Here is a 23,153-nt window from a genome sequence, read left to right as displayed (position 1 = left end):
ATAAAATACTTGCAACACCACTTGCTACACATTTGATGCCGCTGTTCCAAATGCAATGAGAACAAGCAAAAGAAAGAAAAAGGATATAGTCGTCTTATCTTGAATATCTGAGTGCCAGCTTTAGTGCACCAATTGGTACACGGGTTGCATCTGACATGAATGTATTTAGAATTTAAAAATGTTCAAAAGGTATAAAGGAACTAATAAAACAGCTATATTTATTACAAGAAAAGAATAAATGCCCCTCAGATTGACCCCCACACACAACCCTTGTTCCATTTGCACTAAGAAATATAGAAAAACAGTAAATAATAAATGAAGATTTTTTTCATTCAAGGCACAAGATTACACACAAGAAAATGTCAATTAATTACGAGTAAGATCTCCAGTATATGCTCAAAAGCATTTTGCCCTCCATTTATCACACTGAAGACCTCAAAAGACTAAAATACATTTTACACCGTGCATAATCATTTTGTAAGTTCTCTTATGACTTTAAAGCAACTTTCAAAACGCTCTATGCCACTAAAAAAGATTTCAGACTGCCATTTAGGAGCTAGAAGAAGACTGAATGGCACCCCATGAGGTTGGGAGAGCCAGAGAACCATGGTGTGCAAAGTAGACAACTACTGTTACAGGTAGATAACCTTTAAATGCTGAAGGCTAGGTTATTATGGAAGACAGGATTCAAAAATATCAATAAGCAAAAAAAAAAAAGTAATGGAGGATCACACCTTGATCGGCAATTGTTTTCTATAGATGAATAACCAATCAGAAAATTGGTTCTAGTACCCAAATGCTTCCCTAAGGTTTCCTTGTGGATACCCTGCACATTTATGAAGAGGGGTAAGTAATCAAGTGTCAACAGCACAACTCTACCATTTAGATTTTGAACTGACTTCCACTGCAAAGGAATAAAATCCTACAAGTGCCTGAGCCATTGCTCAATTTTCTAATCGATTTTTAAAAAGGTGCGTCTATCATGGCCCAAGAGATATGCAATTACCCTGCCACTCTGTGATCCACTGCTCCATTATTACCTCACCAACTGCCCCAAGCAAATCATCATGAACTTTTGGCTATCTACAGACTAGTTACTGGGGTCCCTAGCGCATTCCCAGTTAGGTTACAACATTTTTTTTTCTAATCAAAACAGGTTTAAACAATTTGGGTGATCCGGGGGAAAACTTGTGTTTAAACTTCAATGTTCGCGACAGTAGGACCCATGTCTTGCACATGCAGCTCACTAAAACTACGAAAGAGTATTCTTCATTTTTGCAAGGATGTTTAAATGGATGGAGCACTGTTGCCTTAAAATCAACTGCTCCAACACAGAACTGTTTTCTTAGTTACATAAATACACCAGCTCACCTCCTCAAAAGGCCAAAATTATGATAATTTGCATTACTCAGACTACTCCCAGTGCAAAGCAAACAATGTAGGTTTTGTTTTGAAAGCGGCTGTGTCTTTGATGTCAACCGCATTACGGGCATTATCTTTTCCCCAACACGAAAGGATCATCCAGGTGTGGTCGGTTACATCACCAATCCCAGACTAAAGGAGGCAGATGAACTGTTTGAAATGTAAATAGCACCTCCATCTGCACGTGACTACAGCAGCTTGAGCACACGCACGAGGACGTCCCGTAACCAGGCCTCAATACCCCGCAACGGCTACATGAAAAAAATCTATGAAGTCCTTGCACAGTGGAGTTACAATCTGTAATTAAAAGCTTTCAACTGTCCTCTTCAAGAGTTAAAAAAACATGTATGCAGTGATTATGTCCCTTTCGACAATGCAGCTGAATGATACACTCACAAGCATGAGCCCGACTAGGGAAGTAGCGATGTTTTGTTTAAGATCTTTAACCAAGTCGCAAATGTATTGCTTTCAGGCCTGATTCTGCCTACCACAAAGCGGTATGGTTCAGACGGCAGTGGCAAATACCATCATGTACAAATTGAGGAGTTGTGACCCTTGTAAATGTACAGCTGGTACTTATACAATGCTGAAACAAAGAATGCATTCATCATAAACTGCCTCTTTAGAATCACTTTCTGCCACTAGCCCAGATCGTTAACAGAGTTTTCTCACTCAAAACAAAATTCAAGATTCATTCAGCAAAACGTAAGACCAAATGACTGAGAACCCAACACCTTACAACTCTGTAAAATCTCAGAAAGACAGCCCCTTGCCTTCAGACTAACAAGAGAGTAAGAAGTGTCACTGGATTGGAACTTCAAGCTTTACAATGTCATAAGAGCACAAACAAAATTGCTGCACCAAATGAGTGGAGATTCTGCTTTTGAGCTAAAACCGGGTTCTCCAATGTCAGTCCTGAGGGCCAGAACCATCACAGATTTCTAGCATATCCACATTTAGATAAATGTAGTTCTCTTAAAAATCTAGCAATCCAGGACCGACATTGGAGAACCCTGAGCTAGAAACTAGCAGTATAAGTTATAGCTGCGGACAGAAAAAACTAGGTGTGCGGAGAGTGGGGAGTTTGAGCGTCTTTTCAAGTGGAGCCATAAGGGGCAAAGCCTAGGGTTATACAAATAACAGGTGCTCTATATTAGAGAATACAACTATGAAGGTGCTAGTGATACTAAAACCCGTGGTTACAGTTTGTGCTTTGCATCTAACTTTTCAGATGCAAGGTATTCAACAAGGTCTAGAAATGATAATACAGTTGTCATCTAGTACCCAACATTATTCGAAAATATCACTTAAAAATCTAGGAGGCGACAGTACTGTTCGAGGCAAAAAGTATCCTACAGCACTGCCAATTCTGGCAGTATCACAGTTTGCAAAGGGTCAGCTGTCGCAAGAAGATCTTTTAATACAAAAATATATTTCTATACATTTAATAAAAAAGAAAAACAAGAGTCTCTGGTCTCCTAGTGGCATCTCTGTTCGAAGAGATGGGATTCAGCAGTGATCGACAGGTTCTTCAGGCAACGGGAGGTAAGGGGGAAGAAGTCCTCCTTCTTAATGGCACATCCTTTTAGTCATTTCCTTCTGTCAACAATAAAACAAGATAAATTGATTAATTAACATGCACATGCAAAACTGTCAATAACCACCCCTATCGGCCACTACAAAGATGTTGTATTCTTTAAATGTTACTTTAAAAACCATTTACTTTGCACTTACAAGTTCTGCTCTGTTTGGCTCCAGAAGAACAAGGCTAGTTAGTGTTCATCTGTACATTAGAGCATGTGCTTTCTTTGCACTTCACTGGAGAATACGAGGATTCACAAAAAAATCTTCAGAAAAAAGGGAAAGCTGCTATACAGGTAGGTTGTAAAATATTACATTTTATAAAGATTGATCTCAAAATCAAATCAAACATCTTTATTCGGTCAGAGCTAAAAGAGCACATAAATTACAATAAACATTACAGTAAAATTTAACATTAATGTCCATGGAACAATGTAAGTTGATTTACTCACAGTACAGTTTTAAGATATAATTATTGCACAAAAGTTAAAACCGAAACTATGGTAACATCAACCGTTAATTTCTATTTATTGAGATTCATATCTTTTCGTTATATAAAAAGCTGATTTCAAAAAATGTAATAACTCCTAACAAATTTCTGGTGAACCCAGGGAGGGCAGAAATATTAACCAGTCTTTGAGATATCCCGCACAGGATGCAAAAGAGGATAAAGGGACTAGTGCATTGCGATGAAGTATTGTCACACCCACATGGTGACAGTTCCAGTTTCCAGGCCCCTGGTCTAGGGAAAGGAAATTTAATGTGCAGTGTGCACAGCCAAAGGAGTGTGAGCCAACAATGGTGTGTAGGATTGATAATCCTTCCGAAATAAGGCTCTATGCTACGTGTTGTTGACAAATGGGCATATTTAACTATTGTTTCTTTAGCCTGGGCCTTTTCTAGACGTATGTTCATGCAATGTTCCAGGTAACCTTCTTGGACCCGATTAGGAGAGGATTTTCAGATAGTTCCTGTAGGCCTAGTTTCTCAAAAGATTCCCTCACATAAGAGAGCCAAGGTATTTGGCCTGCCCTATCAAGTAGCAAGCAGTCTGAAAGGAAGGTTCTGGTTAGGTCAGCCTCTGGTGTTCCCAGAATTTCAACCCAGAGTAACAGGAGGGCTAACCCAATCAGGTCGTGTTCATGAGCAGTGTGAGCTACTCTTGCTTGTTCATCAAGCAAGGCCATTTTGAAACGATGGCTCATCCCATGCACAATCACACCACCTGTGTAAGTACTACAAAGAAAACATCACAAGGTGCATACTTTCAATCATGCATCTACATTTACAATAAACACTCCTGCACCACCCACTGATGGACCTGCCATTTCAATCATGCATCCGCATTAACAATAAACACTCCTGCACCACCTGCTGATGGACCTGCCATTTCAATCACTTATGAGGAAAGTTATTTGGTAATTAAAGAAAAGTTGAAGACTTACTGAAAACTCCAATGTAATACAAGCTTTCACCATTCATGATCCACACCTCCCACCTGCAAGTTCTCAGGGACTTCACACCTTTCTTAACGGCAAGACCAACATATGCAGAGCTCACTCATACTGGTAATTTGATCAGGAAACAACTCTCATCTCACCAAGTATGGAATTCAGTGGAGAGAAAAATTCAAATGATCTTATTGAATTCTCAGAAAAAATAAAAAAATAAAAAGGAGGTGGCTAGGTACTTCATGGAAAACAAAATACAGGCGCTTACCTTCTACCTTATACATGTCTACATTTTTGGGCGGATTAGGAAACCCAGAAATAATGGGAAAGACTTCCATTGCTCTTATGATCAACAGCCATGGACAGAGAAGGGTCAAAGGCTCAAAGTTTAGTTCAAGGGCTGGTCCAGGATATCGAAGACACTGAACAACATGGGAAAACCAGCTTCCTACACGGTTATATGCAGATGACGCAGTGCTGATGGCTCAAACCATAAGCACTGTGTCTACTGGTGCATTCATTTGTCCAATTTATGGCTGCTCTGGGCCTGCAAACTAATTTGCCTAAATCATACATTATGACTTGCCATCCTAGGCGCATCCAGCTTTCTACTCTCTGTTGGCACTAATTGTTTGCAAAACACTAACACTTTTTGTTATCTGGCTGATTGGCATCCATTATTGCACAGTGCGGGGTGAAGCTATCTAGGGCAGTAGGCTCCCTCTTAAGTCTACCCCAACAACAAAGGGCCGGGCTTTTCATCTTGCTACTGCAGATCTATGTGACTCAATGTATCCCAATTGCAGCATATGGGGCATCGCCAAGAGGAGGGAAATCACTTTTGTAGAAAAGCCTTCTCTGTCCCTTTATCATCTTTACATTTTATTTGCCATGAGGAGCTGGGTTTGACCCATCTGGGTACTCGCATTAGAGTACGCCCCCCAATGTTGTGCCTATCCATCTGGAGAGCTGAGGAGGCAGCTTTAACAAAAGATATCCTCAACGATGGTCAACCCCATGGATAGCATACCTGAAGAAAACTTTCCAGGAGATCGGGCTGCCTTACACATTCTCCGAGCCTGGCTCTTGCAGCAGCATTAGCACTGCTAAGAACTACCTAATCAAGCCCAATCTCTCAGACTTAATGTGGAAAAGCTTCAGCCACTGTTGCAGTATACTGGAGCTTGAACTCAGGCAGCCCATTGACTAACCATCTACTTAGTGCAGGGGGAGTTGGGAACGTTAGCTGTATCTGCCCTAAAACGAAAGAACAGACAAGTATTTTACTGTGTTTTCCGCTGGGCTATCAGAAAACTCTTGGCACTAGTCTTTGTGTATGTGATGGTAAAGCTGGGCAAACTATGCTCCATTTGACCCTTTTTTGGAAGTTTAATTGGACGTATTATAAACAATGTTTAATCTCCTTTATGAAGTTTTGGAATTTTAGGCAATTTAGCCCAGCTTTTATTTGTTTTGCCACAATTGACCGAGCTGAGAAATGTTACTGTGTAGGCTCCTTTTTGAAGGACGCTGTGCGGTCCTGTAGCTCGATGTACTTTGAGTAATGTATCATCTCTCCCTACTTGATTTTATTGTATGTATGTGTATTTATGGAACTGAAATATGACCTTTTGTAGGGAATTTGTTTTCCTTTGTAACCATCGTATTTTTATTGTATATTTTTATTGGATTGTGCACTTTTATGGATGCATTTGAATAAAGATATACAAATTGAACTTACAAAATGTATTCCAATAGAATGTTAATGGTCCAGAGAGAGCAATCGCTCTCTTTGAAAGCTACAGATTCAGTCTGACTCCCAGTATAAGTGTCAGGGAGCTAATACATCACCATGTATGTTTAAGATGGTTTACACTTATAAAGCCTTATTAAGCACAACCTGACCAGAGCTCATCAAGCAAGATGAAAAGTCAAATAAAAAAATATCCACAATTGTGTGCCAAGAGCCCTTATTCTGTAGATAGAGGGATTATCTTAGTCCCCTCCTCCGTTATGGGAAATAAGACACTTTAGAAAGTGCATGGTATGGGTTTATTTTACATTCATTGACCTTTAACAGATCCTTTTTGCGAAAAGGTAATATATTCTATAGGTGCTGCTTAGCTACTTCTATGAGCAGTAACAATTTACTAAAAGAAGTGGCAGAAAGTGTGTCATATAAATATGCCCTAGATACCTACCCACCATGGGGTTTTACTGTTGTAGGTAAGTAGATTTGATGTGCAGCAGAATCTCACATTTTACATAAAGAAACTCTTCCCCCCAGTAAACATCTTTGTTCCTCAAGATGTTCCACCAGAAAAGATTTCGGAAGATTTACTTTTCCACCTGGACAGAAATTTTACACATAGGCTAATTGAATGAGCTTAAGCTTCAAGACCAGAACCAGCAACTGAGGTACAGAACTGAAATAAATCTCGCTACAAAAATACACAACATTTAGAACAATCTTAGAATGGGGCCCCAAAAAAAAAAATAACAAAACACGTAATGAGATGGTCTACGCATATGCTCCGCAAGTACCACAGCAACTGCCTATGGTAAAAACCTAAAACGGTTTTCTTCTCAGAAGTTTGTGAATACCGCATTCTCCTGGTACAAGCGCATGCTGCAAAAACATCTGGTAATCCTCGTCACGTCATGACGTTTTTCAGGAGACAGTGCTCAAAGGTTAAAGGAAATGGAAAAGAAAGTCTTCAAACAGTGAGGTAAATTTGCAAAGGGGGGGAGCAGATCGGAAAATTCTTCTTCACCTTGTTGAATTTTACCTTTCTGGGCGAAAAAAGTAATGTAAACAACTAAAAGAGCTCTTTTGAGGACCAGCATTTTGTAGATCTTCGAAGTAAATGCAACAAAAACTTTAAAAAGCAGAATCTTACTTTTTGAAGACTCCTTAATGTAAAAATCTTCATTTACTAGATGTGCCTTACTAACGAATGTAATGCACAAACATGTAATATTTCCCAAAGCTTAGCCTAGCAGAAGACTACTTCTGAATCTGGTAAAGATTACAAGCAGCTCCATCTACAAGGAGGCTTTGAAGAATAGTAGACTGATATCCAGTGCCTGTTCCCCCAAAGTCGGTCACTCCCAGCTTTTAGGATTAATTTCAAGTTCTAGTTTACTAATCAGTGGACCCACGCGAGGCTCCTACAAGTCTATTGGGCTTCTTTCAGGCAGTTCCGCGTAACCCATTATCGACTCTTAACCAACAACGTGCCCTAGAGAGTACTGTTTTTGTGAAGGATACATACAGTCACTTCGAGTCTACAAGGTCCACTACACCATCACGTGTCTTATGTTTCAGATGGTTTACTGCAGTGGCATCCAACCTCTGAAGACTCTGGATGTTAACGTACACGTTGGGAGACTGGCACATACTGCTCCATCTTGGCTCCCGTGCCTCAGCACAGAGGGCACCTTGGCGAGCAAGCTTTATTTCTAGCCTTCAATGTGGCATCAGATGTGATGTCTTGAGGGTATTTACTACTACTGATTATTAGGAAGGACAACATGAGATGAGTTAAGGAAAGTTTATATTTATTGGAAGACTGTTTCTGAACCTGTGACCCTTTGGACTGTCAGGGAAATGGGAAGGAGCATTAGTCTGAGGAAGTGGGGGAAACCGTTCCCATGCCCTAAATTCCGGAATCCATTCTCGGCCTTTATTTATTTTATTTATTTGCTTGTAAAGCGCCTGAGTCAATTCCCGAAGGGATATCTCTGCGCTGTTGCTTGCATTTTTGGGCGGATTGCTGTATGAATTGAAGCTGAAGGGGAGAATGAATAGAATTTATGGCAAGGTAAAGAGGTAGGTTTTCAGTTTTTTCCTAAATGGTTCTGGATTCCTGATCTGTTTCCGTTCGGTGGGTAGGGAGTTCCAGAGGATGGGTCCTTTATAAGACAGGGCTCGGCCTCCCTGTCTGGCTCTTCTTATCTTTGGGACCTGTAGCAGTAGATGGTTGCTAGAACGTAGTGTACGTCCAGGGGTGTATGGTACAAATTTTTCTTTGAGATATTTGGGGCTAGTACCAAACAAGCATCTGTGTATCATGTTACAGATTTTAAATTTGATGCGCTGCTTTACAGGTAACCAGTGAAGTTGGCGAAGTAAAGGGCGGGAAGGCGTTCTGGGGGGGGGGGCATTGAGGGCCAGTCTAGCTGCTGTATTTTGGACAACCTGAAGTTTATCTAGCTGTTCTTCATTCGCCGATAAGTATAGTCCGTTGCAGTAGTCCATTCTGCTTATTATAAGAGTTTGGATAAGAGTTTTTCTGTGGTAGTCTGGCAGAAATGGAAAGACACGTCTCAGAAGCCCCACCACATGGAGGCAGGCACCCGCCACTTGTGTGGTGTGCTCTTTGAGCAGGAGCGCCTGGTCTAGCTTGACACCAAGGTTTTTCGCTATTGGTTTAGGGTTAGGGACAGGGCCTAGCTCCAGGGGCCACCATTCTGGGGACCAAAGAAGAGTCGCCCCTCCAAACAGCATGACCTCGGTTTTGGACACATTGCATTGAAGAACATTTTTTGCCATCCATTGTGCTACTGTTCTCATCCCGTTAGCAAATGATGATAGAATTGCTGGTGAGAGAGTTTGAAAAGGAAACAGAAGCTGGATGTCATCAGCGTATTTGGTATAAAAAGAATACTCAAATTACAACTCTGGACAATACGACAATTTCTGAATACAGAAGAAAACTAGAAAGTGATCAGCACAAATGTTAAGTGATGAAATGGCTGAACTGGTGGGCTTCATGTGAGAAGGTAGACCTGGGTAATGGCGCAGCTGTGGCGAGTCCCATTTTTAACAGCCGTCAAAGACCACATTCAGGATAGAAAATGGGTTTACCACTTGGAAAATGCATGCATGTACAACTTTTCTTACAATAACACGAAAATAAGATTCCTTGGCTGATTAGAGAGGTCAAAACCTTTGGATCTGTATGAGGAAAATAGGGGGACTGCTAAACGATCACGGTTATCAACTACTGGTTGATATCTCCCCGCAAGGCCAGTACTGTGGTATATTTAACCAAATACTGGAAGAAAACTGGCTTAGCCCAGGTCTATACAGTTTATAAATAAGGTCACCAGATGACTCAGGATTTTGAACCATGTGTGCTGGAAGTGTCAGTTATTCCTTCTACAAACCACTGCACACGAATTTCAGAAAGCCCACCGATCCAAGGATATACTGGTTAGATCAATGAAAGCATGGGACTGCCACATCGGTGTACCAAAATGAGACCGAATCTTCATGTAACCCTATAAGAAGTCCTTCTTTCAGCTGTGACCTTCTGGACCTCCATTTTATATATTTGCACTCACCTAGAATGGCAATCAAGTACCATAATGGCTGGGTTTACCTTTGATTAAAGTGAAACAATCCTTATCCATCTTCATTCACTCACCAGTGGTTCTAACTCTTTGGTATCCATAAGGTTAAACTCGATGACAAAATAGTAGAAGTGCTTGTAGCAAGTGTTCACATGCGCTTCAGCCCCCATCTGAATGATTCTATCGAAGTGGTGTATGTAGACATGGACGAAGACGCGGAACAGCCTGGACAGAATCTTCTTTACCACTTGCATGAAGTTTTTGGGAAATGGAGTACCTAGTAGTGTGAAACAGAAACAAGTCAGTGAAAATGCCCAGGAAAGTCTCAAAAGAGGAAAGGCACAGCTGCTTTGGGAAAATAAGAAAACAAGGAAAAACAGCAACATACTGGTCTAGGTATTTCAGATACACAAAGTAGCAGCTTCTTCGTATTACTCAACTGCTATCATACTTTTGTTTTGCTACGATACGGCCATACTGCTATGCATAATAACCCATCCTGGAAACGTATAGAGAACCTCTAATGTATTTCAAGTTGGGGGTATGTTTAAAGTAGCATCTAATGTGGTCGAATTCCAACCTGGAAGTTTCTCAACATCCAAACTGTGAATAGTTCCCTTAGTAAACGTCAAACACTTTTTTGGAAAGCACACCACGCCAAAATGTATTGAAGAGAATAACAGACCAGTCTTGAAAACAAAGGTTGGAGAACATCTAAAAACAGTCTGTGACAACGAGATTCCGGGACAAAAATTCGTGTGAAACGTACTTTCCCCAGACAGGTGCCCATAAAAGGCACTTTCCTCAGATGGTATCAGATATCACAGGACAAGGGTTAAAAAGGAGGGTTGCCACTATTGGATACACACCATTAAGTGCTTTATCCCTTCAAAAGTATACAGGTATGTGATATTTATTTAGAATAACCCTAGTCAAAAGGAAGCAGAACACTGTTCAGGGCCAAACACACAGTTAAAATGAGATAGGGGTGGTAACTGGTTTGTGAACTTATAAAGCAAGACACTTGAGGGTCTCACGGTGTGTGTTTTTTTCCCAGTTGCAGAGCCAGGTCTTAAGGTCCTTCCTGAATGCGATGGGGATTACCTGTGGTTCCGACTGTTGCAGGTCTTCACAAGGAGATAGAAGGATCTTCCTCCAGTCATGGTATTGCGGATCCGTGGGACGGTGGCCAGGGCCAGTTAGGCGGGGGAAGAGATTTCTGGTGAGGGTGTAGCAGAGACAGTGGTTGAGGTATGCAGGTCCGGTGTTGTGGAGGCCTTTGTAGGCGTTCATGAGAAGCTTTAAGGCGATTCTCTTGTTGACAAGAGCCAGTGAAGGTCTCTCAGGTGGCCGGTGATGTGGTTGCGGTGTGGGATGTTCAGGAAGAGTCTGGCAGAGGCGGTCTGGATGGTCTGCAGTTTCTTTTGGAGTTTCTTGGTGGTGCCGGCGTAGAGTACGCTGCTGTATTCTAGTTTGCTACTGATGAGCGCATGGGTCACTGTTTTCCTGGACTCAGTGGGGATCCACTTTAAGATCTTACCAAGGAGGCGGAGCGTGTGGAAGGGGGACGCGACAGCGTTGATTTGGCGGTTCATGGAGATCGAGGAGTCCAGGATGATGCAGAGCGAATCCCAAGGATGCGTGGTCCGTGGGGATTCCCAGCGCTGCAGGCAACTAAGAGTCGTCACAGGCAGATGGGGAGGAGCCCAGGATGAGGACTTCGGTCTTGTCCGAGTTAAGCTTGAAACTGTCCTTCTTCCAGGTGGCGACTGCCTTCATCCTGTTGTGGAAGTTGCTCTTGGCGGATATGGGTTAGTCTGTGAGGGAGACAATCAGCTGGGTGTCGTTGGTGTAGGAGATTAGGTGGAGTCCGTGGCTTCTGACAATGGCTGCAAGCGGGACCATGTAGATGTTGAAGAGGGTGGGGCCCAAGAAGTATCCCTGAGGCACTCCACAGCGGATCTCTGTGGGTTCTGATTTGAACTGTAGAAGCCAGACTCTGGGTAAAGCCTTTGAGGAAGGAGCAGATCTATTTGAGGGCTTTGTTGCGGATCCAAGCATCATGGAGTCTTGCGCAGAGGGTAGAGGTCCTGGAGGATGAGGGCTGCAGTCTCGCCTTGGTCGAGGAGGGTGCGGATATCATCTGTAGTGACGAGAAAAGCGGTCTCAGAATTGCGGTTGCTTCAGAAGCCCGATTAGGAGAGGTCCAGGATGTTTGTTTCAGTGAACTTGGGGAGTTGAGCGTTGATGGCTTGCTGGATTACTTTGGCTAGGAAGGAGAGCAGAGATGGGTCTGTAGTTCTTGAGGTCTGTCGGGTCGGCAGAAAGTTTCTTCAGCAGGGGGTTGACCTCTGCATGCTTCCAGTCTTCAGGCAAAGGTGCGGACTTGATGGAGCAGTTGTTAGTGCGGCACAGTTTGGGAGCGATAGAGCTGGATCCATTGGGTGCGGTGGTTGAGGGTGGGTCTTGGGGTGCAAAGCTGTTGTAGATCTTGAGGTGGAAGAAGGTGGCGAGGTTGTCAGAGGGGTGGGATGGAAGGATGCCTGCTTTCTCTGTGCTGGATTTGGAAAATTCTTGGACTATGGCGAAGAGTTCTTTGCTGTTGTGCGCGTTGTCGATGTGCGTTGTCGTTGATGCGTTCCTCGATGGCTACCTTCTATGTTGTTCCTCCCAGTCAGGTTGACGCAGTCCTTGTGGATGATTTTGTATCCGTCAGGAATGGCGGTTGCGCTGTCTGGGGCTGAACTGGAGTTCATCCAGGTTTCTATGAAGAAACAGAACAGCAAGTATCCATACTAATATAATAAAGAGAGCCCAAACTTTTGAGGCGGGTAATCTCAGGAACCAATCACCAAGGCACCAATCAACACCCAATACAGCGTTGGAAAGGGCAGTTGCAGCAGAAGGATATAGGCTATGCAGACGCATTTAAAAGGTAAAACAACCGTGCCAGCAAAGTAGTCCCTTGTGGGCGTGTCTGCTTTGTGCTGTGGGCGTATGCTGGGGGCGTGACAAATGTTGGGGGCGTGTGGTACGTTCCGCCCTTCATGCCATGTCTCATATCGTGTGCTAATCCCACCCTGCTCCCTTTAAATACCTCTGCACCCCATAATCATAACCCACCCTAACTCCTTAAAATACCCCAACACCCTTAAACATAAACCCATCTTAACCCTATAAATATACCCTGTACCCCAAAACCCAAACCTACCCCTAAACCCTAAAAATACCCCTGTACCCCAAAACCCAAACCTAGCCCTGAACCCTATAAATACCTTTGTACCCCAAAACCCAAACCTAGCCCTGAACTCTAAAAATAGCCCTGTACCCCTAAACCCAAACCTACCCCTGAACCCTAAAAATACCCCTATTCCCCAAAACCCAAACCTAGCCCTGAACCCTAAAAATACCCCTGTACCCCAAAACCCATACCTATCCCTAAAACTATTCCTGTATCCCATAACCCAAAACTATATCTGAACCCTTAAAATGCCCAAACACCCCAAAACATATACCCCTATACCCATACTTACCTTATCCAAACATTAAAAAAAAACATGATTTTACCATTCATGCATTTACAACGAATGTGAATCTTCAGGGCTGATCTGAATGATCAAGGCGCGTTATCGGGAGACCGGTGATAATTCCGTCCCGGTCCTGTTTCCGCACTCGGAAACAGGAGCTGCACTCGGCTCAACCCACGGGCAAACAGCCTGAAAGCACCGACGCTGTGTGAACTTTTACACACCACCCCCATTCTGACGGAACGGCAACCGATTACTTTCGGTACCGTTCTCCTGCAAGTACAAACATCCCGATTAGGACCGGGACGGAATTATCACCGGTCTCCCGATAACGCGCCTTGATCATTCAGATCAGCCCTGAAGATTCACAGCCACATGCTGTGATGAAACACGTGTAGGCTAGAGTGATAAGCACAGTGATTCTGAGGAAAGAACACTGTTGAACAACAAAACCTTTTTGAAAACTTATGCGTGTTTGATCTATCCCATTGCTTCGACCATTTGATCATTTGAAGATTGAAATTTGATTTGATACACTAAGTGTGCTCTGGATTCTTGTCCAAATTTTAAACTGAGTTTCTCCACAATGGGTGGAGTAGGGATGCACATAAAAATGCCTAAGCAAAAGTAAGACAAGAGAACTATTAGCATGGAATGCCAAAAGGCATCAACCTGGTTACTAGAAAGAGCCAGGTGGGACAAATTCAAAGAGATGGCTAATACCGTGAATTGCGTTTTGGACAATCTCTCACTTAGTGCATACTAAGTAAAAACAACTTGGTTGGTTTTAACCTGTAATTGCTTTTATGATATTTTAATCGAATAAAGCTCATACAACTACTACTTGGTTGTGTATGGAGATCTCATGGATAACATTTCCTAGCCTTGGAAATAAGGGACTAATTTTCTGAAAGAGCAAGGTCGTCTTGGTTGAGGATTTCAGGTGTCATGTGACAATGTTTTTCCCCCAAACCAGAAAGAAGCATTTTTTCATTGAAGACAGTCATGCAATTGCTGTTCTAATGCCAAGATCACAAGAGAAGCAGATATCCTCCTTCAGTAGCAGTTTGTATGCGGTTTGAGAATTCTTTAATATATTTTGGAAGTGAGTTTTAAGTTCAGTTAATGATAAAAGCACAATGGTTAGAGGTAGGACTCTTCGTGTATTCGAATATACAACAAGTCAGCACATCTAAGGTAACTCTTAAATTGCTCCCTCTACTCAACTGCGGTGCACCGATTTTCAATCAGGCTAGTCTGCACCACACAAGCAAGCGTAGAATGATTATTTTTATAACTTAATCTGCTTTATTTAATTTTATGACTGTAGAATACAGTAACAATATATGGAGAACCTATAAAGGTATGTTGAGAAGATAGCCCTACTAACAGAATGGCTCTGGCTGGAGTCAGACTGGTCAGCCCCATCACCTTTCGTCACAACTGGTAATGCGGTGATGGAGGATTGAGATGAAGTCATTGAAACGAGAGCCCTACAGAATGGGGTATTAGTTTCGTGGCACATAGAAGTGGAATTGGCACTTGTGGCTGTAGAAACTGAGCAGCTGACCATAGTGCCTGAAGTAGTATGACTCACACTTGCATCATTGATATTGAGGAGGAAACATAAATGTGAAACTTAGTCAAATTGTTTACAAAAGAGTATTCTCAAAAACACACCTATCATATGTAAATCCACAATGTACTAAAAATGCCTGGAGCTCCCCCATCAATTGTACACCAAGGATTTAGGCCACTCCAGCAGAGTCCTAAGAATTTTCAAGGCAGGTCCAGGGACCTTGCAGCAAAGGAGAAGATTCGTCCGAGTGGTCCAAATAATCGCTTTTAATGAAATAATAATGAAAAATACAAAAAGGTGGAGGGTAAGGATTCTTAGCAAGACTATTCCCAGAAGATTTATTGCAAAAACATTGTATTGACCATTTGGGAAAAATGTTTGTCACCCACAGCTCTAGAGAATCGGGGATGCCCAAGAAAACTGGAACTCAATGGATGACAGTCCACCTCATGCTTAACCAAGAATGACGAGGAGGATCAACATCAGGGTCCACAGAGACTGTTCTACGCTTTTTTGTTAAATGTTTTGGAGTGTACGTACCTATTTTTCCAAAAATACAATATCAATGTCCCAAGAGAGAACATTCAGTCTAGTACCAGGTTGGCAGATGCTGAAATTTACTCAAGTGAGACTGTCTCCAAACCAACAAAAAAGGATGCATTGTTACCGATGGAAACAGATTACTAACCAAAAGGTGGTACAGAGGCAGTGATATGTTCTAGCGGCCAAACTAGACATTCCCAACGTGCAGTAGATACCAGAGCCTTGAGTATCTCCCTAGTGTACCTTAGGCTCCTGCACTGCACTAGTCAGGTCAGTGTGTTGGCAGCAGTAACCTAAAACCAGGCAGCAGAAAACTGAAAATGTCCGCTGTGTAGCCTCTTCAGGCTTTTCTAACAACTTAAAACTCAATTGAGTGGTGCCAGAAGTCTTCTTATCAACCCAATCAATCCATGTGTGCAAGGCCACATGGGCACCGTGGGAGTTTTGAGAATGATGGGCGATTGGTGCACATAGTTCACTACCATGAGAGTGTAGAAACAACCATTGATCATTTCCCACCTTCGTACTAGAACAATTCTCGAAGAGGCACACGCTGTCAGAGTAAGATTTTAATCAAATTCCGTTCCTGTAACCTGAGAGCCATACACGCAATCTCCTGATACAGACTATGATGGAGAGACTTGATTAAAGGAATAGATTATATTTAAATTTGGAATAATTACATAAATAAGAAAATTAGAAATCAAATAACATTGCTACGACCTGGTAGGAGATTGGATTTTGAATGATGAAGATTTTATTGTAGTGACAACTCTTTGGGGAGCAAGTATTATGAGCCTTGACAAAGACAGTCACCTTGAAACAAATGTTGTCTGGTTCTGAGGCGGTTTGGATTTTGTATTGTACATTAACTAAAAGAAGGATTGATGAATAAAAAGAACTATTAATCTAAAGAGACACTGTAGTATTGCATTTTAATATTAACCTGGATGTGATTTGGTGTCACGGAGAGCTCATTTTGGGTGTATTAAATGTCGTTCCCTCTCATCAAAAACAAACAAGCATTTATAATGCAATAGGTCTCGCAATTGCGAGTTGAGCTATTGGCATTGTAAATAGCAATGCCTTTTATAATGATAAAAGGCATTGTCATTTGCAATACCAATAGTTCGAAGTTTTGCAAAAGTAATAACTAATATATTGCAGAGCGAGGTGTCCATGAATCTGGCGCCGCGTTCATTATTAACGCTAAAAAAAATTGAAACCAATCGCGGTGTCCCTAAAGTGGGCGCCAGCACATCATGCAAATACAAAAAAGAAGCCGCCACAACAAACAAAATAAAGCTCACCCACTTATAATGCAGACTGTATAATAAGCAAAGTAAAAGGTCCAGTCTTATAGGCGGTTACAAATGCAGACAAGGCGGGACTAACAAGCTTATTTACGAATCAGAAGCCAGCATTTAAGAAGGACAATGACAAATATGGGCGGAGTGTGAGCAGGGCTTCCAGTGCATACTCTAAAACAGCATGCCGACCTGCTGCTAGGCTCGACCTAAAAACTAGGTATTCTGGCATTGTAAAATATTCCTCCACGGACGCAACTTACTGCAGAGAGCCCTACCAAGACAGAACTGTAGGGGAGAATGTGTTGTACAGCACCGTACACCACTACCTGAGCAAGTGGCTTGCTGAAAGGAAGCACTCTTACAAAACAACATTTTCAAGCTTACTTGAGGCAACATTAAGTAGAAAAAAACAGGAAGTGGAAAGAGGAAGCAGGTGCCACAGATTCATGTACTCATGTTTACTCACTTGATAATGCTGGGTAAAGGAAAATAAAGAAGTGGTTGGATAAAAGAACACACATTCAGAAATATAGAGCCCAGATGGTGCTGAAGAAGGTTAGTAATATAGATTGGCCGTTTTAATATATTTGAAACTCACATCCAAACTTTGTTTAAAGCACTCGTTTGATTCTGCTGAAAAAGATCACCGTAATGGATAGCTCTTAAAGACTATCAACATGCAGTTACAAAGTTAGGGATCAGATCAACTGCGCTACGTCAGCTTCAACCTAAAGTCATCTGGCTGGAACACATCATTCAGCATGGCCTGGCAAAATAGGATTTTCACACATTTAGAGACACATCCATAAAGCTATGCTTATAAGTAATATTGCCCACTTTCCTTTGAACTTTGCGCCAACTTTTACTCACATTAAGCAATGATCATCATGCAAAACGATTCCTCCACACATGGTCTGCTTTCTTACACACTACTGGGCCCTTCACCAAAAAGTCTAACACTGCTATTCACCGTTCTCAGTCTCCGCCATATTTTTTTGGTTCTCTGGAGTTCATCAAGAAAGAAAGAGTGAGTGAGTACTTTTAAACTCTTTTCTCATCAGATTTAGTAGTGTGTCATACCATACATTTAAGGTGACCTGTTGCAGTGGCTTAAAATTTATATATTTGAGACTAACTTTTTGTACTTGCTGCAATTATTGATGAAATGTCTCATTTTTTTAATATAAAACTTAAATTGGAAATTGCCTTATCAACTCAGCTGATTCTGTTGGGTATACTAGAAGAAAGGGTGTCTAAAAGTGTGCGAAATTTCTTGTGTACAGCCTCGGCAGAATTCCGCCTGTGTATCGCCTTGGCCTGATCCTAAACTACCTGTTTGCAGGCAATGGCTGGCTCGGCTCCTGGCCATATATAACCTTGAAAGGGCTTTATTTCAGCAGAAGCCCCAAAGGACAAAGAAAAGAGGCTTGCTGATATGGGCCCCACTTACAACATGAATACAGGAGCAATAGGCGGAGTGGGGAGGGGCTTTGGGAAATGCTATAACTGGGTAGGATAATCTTGATGGTCAGGATTGAAAATTCTGCCTGTTTTTGCTCGACCGTGGGACATGGCTAAGCGGTATTAATTGAGGGAATTTATTGTATTGAGTATTATGTCTTTTTGGAAGTTTGTAAACTATTTTTTTCCTGCAGAAAGATTTGAATTCATGAATTTAGAATCAAGTATATGGATGTATTACTTTAATGAACTGAAAAGAGATTTATATATTTAGGATTCTCTTCTGTGCTGTGTGTGTGTGGGGGGTGTTTGGTGTATATTAAAAAAATATTTAAAAATGTATTAAAAAAAAAAAAAAAGAGAAGAGGGAGAAACGAACTTTGAAAGATTGGCAAGAAAAAAAAAGTGTTGTACTGCTCGCTTTCACCTGGGGCTCCTTCAAAAGGAGATCAGAACTTAGAAGTCCTCTGGTTCAATATATTTCCACTTGACTTACAAAGATCTGTGGAGTCAGAAAATGCAGACACAGAGGTTCCATTGACAAAAAAACCCCACAGAGGAAAATGCTCAAACTGAGAAGAGCCTTACACATTGTAGACAATGGGAATATGGAGGTTGCCCCCAGCTCAGCGGTCCTAGCTTCAAGTGGGCTAATAGGAAAGACTGTCTGACTTTGCTTTGGCACCAAAGCGAGCCATGTTAGTAAAAGATAGGCTTAGAAAAAAACGAATGAGTTTCATAACCAAAAGTGGGATGAGGAAAATAAAAATCGGAGATAGTTTGTGGGTGGCACCAAAAATTAAAAATCATACTAGATTAGCAGGAATATTAGACTATGGGTACACCGCTTGTGCACATTTAAAGATTATCCAAGAGTTTAAGAGCCACAATTAAAACATCAATAAGATACAAGGGGCTTGTTTTCGGTCTACGTACTGTGGGGGATTGGCAACCTGATATTTTGTCCTACTGTATGGCCTCGCACTTGCTCGTCCTGAACAAATGGTGATATGGGGACAGGGCGGACCCGGCATATGCCGTCGAATGTCGGTGCATGGGAGAACACACCTTACATACAATTCTCTACTCTGCCCAGTTGAGATGCTCCCTACCTTCTGCCACGAGGACGGTCTTCAAGATCTGGAGGCAGGCGTTACGGAGGATGGGTTGGTGGAACAGACCGACCCGGGAACCCCCTCTTTGGCATAATGGATGCCTACCACACTTGGCGGCTTTGTCAGGATTCCGCGACTGGGATAACATTGGGATCTCTACCCTGGGCGACGTCATGCGGGGACCGGTTTTGAAATCCTTCCAGGATATCGAGAAATACTTCCAAATGCCAAAAACCCATTTTTTTAGGTATCTACAGTTCCGACATGCTATTTCCCCCTAGCTTGTTTTTATTTATTTATTTATTCTTAAAACTTGTAGGGTGCAAACAGCTATCCAAAAAGGGTTTCCCGGCGCCTAGAACACAGCACAGAGGATGGAATGCGTTCAGCTGAGGTCGTTCAAGATTATTGATCGAACAACCAGGTTTTTATTTCTTTTCTGAACCTGGAGTAACTCCCCTCCTTTCGTATATGGGGTGGTAGTCGTTCCAGATGGATGGACCCTGGTGGGCAAAGGATCTCCCTCCCATCCTGGAGAGCTTGAATCTGGGCACACAGAAATTTTCTGCTGATTGTGACCGTAGGTTTCTTTTTTGGAGGGGTTGGAGACACTGGCAGAGTTCAGTCCGGTGGAGGCCAAGATATTTATGGAGGACCTCCACGACTACAAGATCTCTAAAATGTATCAGTCCCTAGTCACGCACGGCTCCCTGTCACTACACCACTAGAGGGAGACTTGGGAGGGCGACGTTAGTCAGATGGAGGAGGAAGACTGGACGAAAGCTTTGGCCTCTCCGCAAGGGGCAGCCATTACAATGAGCCTACGACTCATCCAGTTCAAGTACCTCCACCGGGTAGACTATACCGGGGTTAGGCTTTGGAGGGAGGGTTTGGTGGCCTCCCCAGTGTGTCTCCGATACGAACATGAGTAGGGAACCCTGTTGCATACGGTCTGGCACTGCTCTGCATTAGCGCGATTCTGGAGTGGGGTGCTGACCTGCAAAGTGTTGGGGTGGGACCTTCAAAACTCACCGAAGCTGGTCCTCCAGCATGTTATGGAAGGGATCGGGGGCAACATTTGTAAGCGCCATCTCGTGTGTCTGGGATTTACCCTAATAAAAAGGGATATTGCTAGGGCTTGGAAGGCAGCGGTGGCACCCTCAGTCTCTGCCTGGAAAAATGGTCTTGATTTCAGTATGGGTCTAGTGACCCCAATCTTTGTGGCCACGGGGTGCCCCACAAAGCATTTTAAGATCTGGAAGTGCTGGGCAGACTATTGTGGCCTAGAGCTCGAGCCGCCACAGGTGGACAGGCAACAAGACCCAGAATGACCTCCCCACTTGTTGTTATTATTTTCTTTTTCTCCTTTGTTCTTTGTATCTCTTTTCCTACGGATGTTCGGCAGGATAGCTGCCTCGTAGGTACTAATATGTTACAATTGCAGTCAGTGACATGATGTGTTGCTCTTGAATGGTCGACAGTGTGCTGGGGAGTGGGTTAGGGTTGTTACAGTTTTAGAGTTCATATTTTATTTGTATTGCTCTTCATTTTCTCCTGAAAATAGTCAAATACAATTGATGTATATTGATGCGGAAGAAGTTTCTGCGTCTTAAGAGCTCTGCGTTATATGTTTTTGACAAATTATTTTTTTTTCATTAAAAAAAAATAAGATACAAGGGGTAAATAGTATCAACACATGAACTGGTTACCATGGACGAAATCAAGAAGGCAGATTAAACTGAACACTATTTCATGTCAAATATGGAAGACCACATGAATACACTCACTCCAGGAATTAGAACAGAGATATACATCAGATCAATATGGGTTACCAACCAGTGACAGTGGCAAGTAAACTAGATGAAGTAACAATTAAAAGATATTTTGGAACTTGCAACTCAGAACCAAAATTGAGAAGCATTAGCCTCTGCCGACTCATGAAGATTGCTCACGATTTTGCACATATGATTTATCCCAAATGTAGTAGGATCAAAACCCTCTCACCCTTTTCTTTTGAGAAATTGCAATGAATAATATTTTTAATAGGAGTGCAAGGGCAGCCTGGGTGTGATACTCCAAAATCTAGAGCATAAACAGACGGTGGAGATTGTTGGATGTTGACAGAGTGGTGCAAATTGCAAGATTTCTTGTGCCGCTTATGTACAAGAAACCTAATGTGGTCTTGACGGAAAGGCCACAATGGAGGTAGTACCCATCCTGGCCTCCCTATCTCACACTGCCTGCGCCTCCTTGCTCCTCAGTTCCTTCTGTATCCTCCGACGCAAAATCCTTGCTCAGTCTTTTCGATTCGTCTCGGACATGTTCAGGCATATTTCACAATCTTTAAGAGTTCGAGGACAGCAGACTGGCAACATACAAATAATGTGGGTTATTTACATCTTTTTTTCCTGCTGCATGGAGAGCACTTCAAATAGTCTGGGCAAGATGAATGTGCTGGGACAGAAACACTAGGAACAATCACTGGAAAAGCCAATAGGTCTGGCTTTAATGTCGTTACGCAAATTGAGTTAGCACGTTAAAGCGATACACATGGGAAGGAGCCAGCGAGAACAGACAGACAGGTGTACAGTTGTAAAGTAGTTCCTCCTACAGTTCAATGCAAGTATTTGAATTGCATCGGAAGGATACAATCAAACACCCAATAGAAACTGCGTGAGAGATTATTACTCCTCTGGGCCGAGCCAAGAAGTGATTGACAAAGTCTCAAAGCCAATAGCTGAAAGAAGCTGGTCAAAAAAGGCCACAGGTTGAAAGGGGGGTGGAGACCTAAAACTCACTTGCTGTATATTATAAGCTATCTCTTAGACACCTGCAGTGTCCACAGAGAACAAATAACCCTGAAATGTAGCCACAAATTGGTGGAAAAAAGTGGTCACTCAGTAAATATGAGTAAAATCAAAATCGATTTACTGGGAGGACAAAATTCTTGTCAAAATAGTGACAAAAAAAACACACTCTTCTGTGATCATACTCACATAAGCTATGGAAAAATACAGGCTGAAGAGCAACTGCCGGTAAAAGGGACGTGATACAGAACAGGAGCAGTGCATACTTTTCAGCTGTTAATCATTGTCGTATACAATGTATTTCTTCAGTTAGCTATATATGCCACAACAGCCACAGGGAAGGGAAAGTACAACGGAAAAAAGTGGTTACTTATACCTTTAAAAAATACATAGTAAGGGATTACTTACTGAACCATAACTTCAATTTGTCTAATAAGTTAGCCATTTATTGAGATGTAAAATATTTACAGCTAGTCCAAAGTATTTTTTTAAGGAGATTCTAATTACCTGTGCCGGATTACATTTATGCTACAGCTGGCTGAATGTCGCGAAGTGCAAGTGAGTCATCTCACACTTTGTTCTACCCTCAAGTAAAGAAATACATTGGAGTGTTAACAGCCAAACTCATTTTTACCTGCTGACTGACTGGAAATGAGCTAAGAAGAGAAGACACAAAGTTACTTTTCACAGCTTTTAAAGGCTGAACTTTACTTTCATAGGAAATTTCCCCACTAGTGTTTTCCTGAGCTAACTTTATGGTTACTTTTAAGAACTTGTAATTTGTAAGTGGACACAAACTAACTCGGGCAAGGATAACTTTGGAGCAACGGCAACTCCTCCACTAAAGTTGAGGAGAGTCTTCCTAATGCTCTACAAGCAGTGTAAAAAAGGAAAACTACAATGGCAATAACCAATGTTATTATCATTTTAGTTCTCGTTCCTGCCTAGGTGCTGGCTGGGCTGGCAAGAGCTGGGGCTAGTGGGAGGAGTGGGGAGCAC

General features: G+C 42.2%; 1 protein-coding gene across 3 annotated transcripts in view; it reads right to left on the bottom strand.

Annotated features, from left to right (window-relative positions):
- Window positions 1-202: 202 nt before the first annotated feature.
- The window catches only part of MOB3A (MOB kinase activator 3A), a 42,042-nt gene continuing 19,091 nt past the window's right edge, over window positions 203-23,153 (bottom strand). For all 3 annotated transcript variants that reach the window (XM_086947177.1, XM_086947175.1, XM_086947176.1), the window contains exons 3-4: window positions 9,887-10,089; window positions 203-3,021 (exon numbers count right to left, since the gene is read on the bottom strand). In XM_086947177.1, coding sequence (XP_086803303.1) covers window positions 2,992-3,021; window positions 9,887-10,089 — 233 coding nt within the window. In that variant the 3' untranslated portion in view covers window positions 203-2,991. The remainder of the gene's footprint in view (window positions 3,022-9,886; window positions 10,090-23,153) is intronic.

The sequence above is a fragment of the Lissotriton vulgaris genome, chromosome 12, assembly GCF_964263255.1.
Source record: "Lissotriton vulgaris chromosome 12, aLisVul1.2, whole genome shotgun sequence".
Classification (NCBI taxonomy): Eukaryota; Metazoa; Chordata; class Amphibia; order Caudata; family Salamandridae; genus Lissotriton; species Lissotriton vulgaris.
This window is presented reverse-complemented; position numbering and strand designations above follow the sequence as displayed.